The 2,485-nt window shown below is 46.4% G+C and overlaps 1 protein-coding gene across 1 annotated transcript; it reads right to left on the bottom strand.

The window, feature by feature from the left end:
- Positions 1-268: 268 nt before the first annotated feature.
- On the bottom strand, positions 269-2,192 carry batf3 (basic leucine zipper transcription factor, ATF-like 3). The gene is made up of 4 exons (XM_053337456.1): positions 2,121-2,192; positions 1,778-1,882; positions 1,526-1,570; positions 269-406 (listed from the first exon to the last, which is right to left on the bottom strand). The coding sequence occupies exons 1-4, from the start codon at positions 2,190-2,192 to the stop codon at positions 269-271; spliced, it is 360 nt and encodes a 119-aa protein (XP_053193431.1).
- Between the last annotated feature and the right edge of the window lie 293 nt (positions 2,193-2,485).

Below are 2,485 nucleotides of genomic sequence, written 5' to 3'. Positions count from 1 at the left end.
GGAGGAGGAGGACGAGGATAAGAAGAAGAAGGAGGAGGATAAGAAGTAGAAGAAGAAGAAGGAGGAGGATGATAAGAAGAAGAAGAAGAAGGAGGAGGAGGATAAGAAGAAGGAGGAGGAGGAGGAGGAGGAGGAGGAGGAGGAGGAGGAGGGGGATAAGAAGAAGAAGAAGAAGAAGAAGGAGGAGGAGGAGGAGGAGGAGGAGGATGAGGAGAAGAAGAAGAAGAAGAAGAAGAAGAAGAAGAAGAAGAAGAAGAACTCTAAAACCTCAGACAGAGCGAGCTGCCATGGTGTCTGACTGCAGGTTGGAGGAGGAGGCGAAGGAGCAATGCATGATGGGACAGAAAGGCTCATGGACTCTGAGGGCTTCGGAGAGGAGACGCTGCTCCTCGGAGAGAGAGTCGACCTGCAGGAGGAGATTCACTCTGTTACTGAGCTGCACACACAATCATCTGTCTGTTTCTTTATTCTTTCTTTATTGAAAGGAAGGGAGGAAGGAAGGAAGGAAGGAAGGAAGGAAGGAAGGAAAGGAAGGAAGGAGGGAATGAAGGAAGGAAGGAAGGAAAGGAAGGAAGGAGGGAGGAAGGAAAGGAAGGAAGGAAGGAAGGAAGGAAAGGAAGGAAGGAAGAACGGAGGAAGGAAAGAAGGAAGGGAGGAGAGAAGGAAGGAAAGGAAGGAAGGACAGAGGAAATAAGGAACGAGGGAGGGAGAAAGGAAAAGAGGAAGGGAAGAAAAAAGGCAGGGAGGAAGGAAGGAAGGAAGGAAGGAAGGAAGGAAGGAAGGATATTTACAGAAGTTACCAAATATAATTATTTGCCCAATAAAGGGTTAATGTTTTTCTGAATCTTAAACTGGACGCTACTTAAATAAATCTGACCTGTAAGAGACAAAGGAACACTTATTCATAGAGGTGCCCTCTTGGGAGCCAGGACGGGTGCTAAGGTGCCCTCTTGGGAGCCAGAACGGGTGCTAAGGTGCCCTCTTGGGAGCCAGAACGGGTGCTAAGGTGCTCTCCTGGTTGGCAAAACATGCACTAAACTGCCCTCTTCATTGGTGAGAACGTGCTGCGTGTGCCCTTTTTTTTCTTTTCGCCCCTGCCCAGTCTGTGCACGCCACTGAGACGAGATAAGATAAGATAAGAGCTACTTTATTAATCCCTTAGAGGGAAAATTGAATGTCTTGTCATACAAGATACGTGTAAAGCACGACATCAACATCAATCAAACAAACCAGGTATAAAGGAGCTTCTAAATCTCTCTTTAGAGCAGTTTGGCTTCATTAATCTGGCACTAAAGGAGCTCTACACCAAACAATGGCTGGTCCTTATTGTTCAGGATGCTACTGAGTTTCCTGCCTCCTCTCATTTCTCCATGACGACCGCTACTGAGTCAGGAGGCAAACCAATGATGGATGTTGGCTTTTTTACTGACTAACTTTAAATAAAAACATGACACAGGTGACTAGTCTCCATGTAACATTACTCAAACTAGCGTTTTTATAAAGATATATATTTTATAGTGATTACCTCTCTCTTCAGCTTCCTGTTCCTCTGCTCCAGCAGCTCACAGGCCTGAAGACGAGATCAGGAGGAAGAAGAGAGGGAAAGAAAGGAGAGAAGGAATAAAAACAGATTCAGTGATTTTTAATAAAGAAGTTTGAGGGAAACATTTGATCACTTTGAGTAAACAGTCCCTTGAAGAAGTGAAGACACAAACTGATGTCATCATAAATACACACAAGCCTACACACACACACACACACACACAGACACACACACCTCGTGCAGCACGTCGGCTCTCTGCGTTTGTCTCTTTCGGCTCTTCTGGGCTGCGACTCTGTTCTTCTCTCTCCTCTTCAGCTTCCTGCCTTCATCCTCTGAACCCTGAGACAGACACACACACACACACAAAGTCTTGAAAGGTATTAAACTTCACTGCAATGCATTTTGACTTAATTCACAGCAGCATCTTAAACATTTCAATCTAACAGCAGATATTAGTCTAAACTATATTCTTCCACCATGCCTTTGACCTTTGACCTCCCCTGGGTGACAGCAGGCTGCAGCGTTTCCCTCTACCTGCTGAAACAACTAACTAAAACCACAGTGTGATGGCTCTTACCTCACATCTCTCACAGAGGAAGTCTTTCTTGGTGTTCTGCTGAGAGCTGCAGGACGAGTCACAGTCTGACATCACAGCGAGCTAAAGGTGTCGATGCATGAAGAATAAAAACCAGAATAACCCGGAGGACGTAACCAAGAGGATGTAACCCGGAGGATGTAACCAGGTGGACGTCCTGTGTGCACACTGCCGGGGTCGGGTGGGCATGGAGTCAGTCCAGCAGTGTGTGTGTGTGTGTGTGTGTGTGTGTGTGTAGTGAGAACTCCAGCAGGCAGCGAGCAGGCAGCAGTTTCACTTCAGCTTCCTTTTCACTTTTCAATTTCGTTGCTGTTTTTAGAAGCAGCAGCCGAGAGGACGGTTCACAT

Source organism: Scomber japonicus, chromosome 17, assembly GCF_027409825.1.
Source record: "Scomber japonicus isolate fScoJap1 chromosome 17, fScoJap1.pri, whole genome shotgun sequence".
Classification (NCBI taxonomy): domain Eukaryota; kingdom Metazoa; phylum Chordata; class Actinopteri; order Scombriformes; family Scombridae; genus Scomber; species Scomber japonicus.
The sequence above is the reverse complement of the archived record's forward strand: the minus strand, read 5'-3'. Positions and strand labels throughout refer to the sequence as shown.

Coding starts and splice junctions, on each gene's coding strand:
- batf3 (XM_053337456.1), bottom strand. CDS start 2,192: ATGTCAGACTGTGACTCGTCCTGCAGCTCTCAGCAGAACACCAAGAAA. Junction 1,883..2,120: donor TCCTCTGTGAGAGATGTGAG/GTAAGAGCCATC, acceptor TGTCTGTCTCAG/GGTTCAGAGGATGAAGGCAG. Junction 1,571..1,777: donor GAGCCGACGTGCTGCACGAG/GTGTGTGTGTCT, acceptor TCTCGTCTTCAG/GCCTGTGAGCTGCTGGAGCA.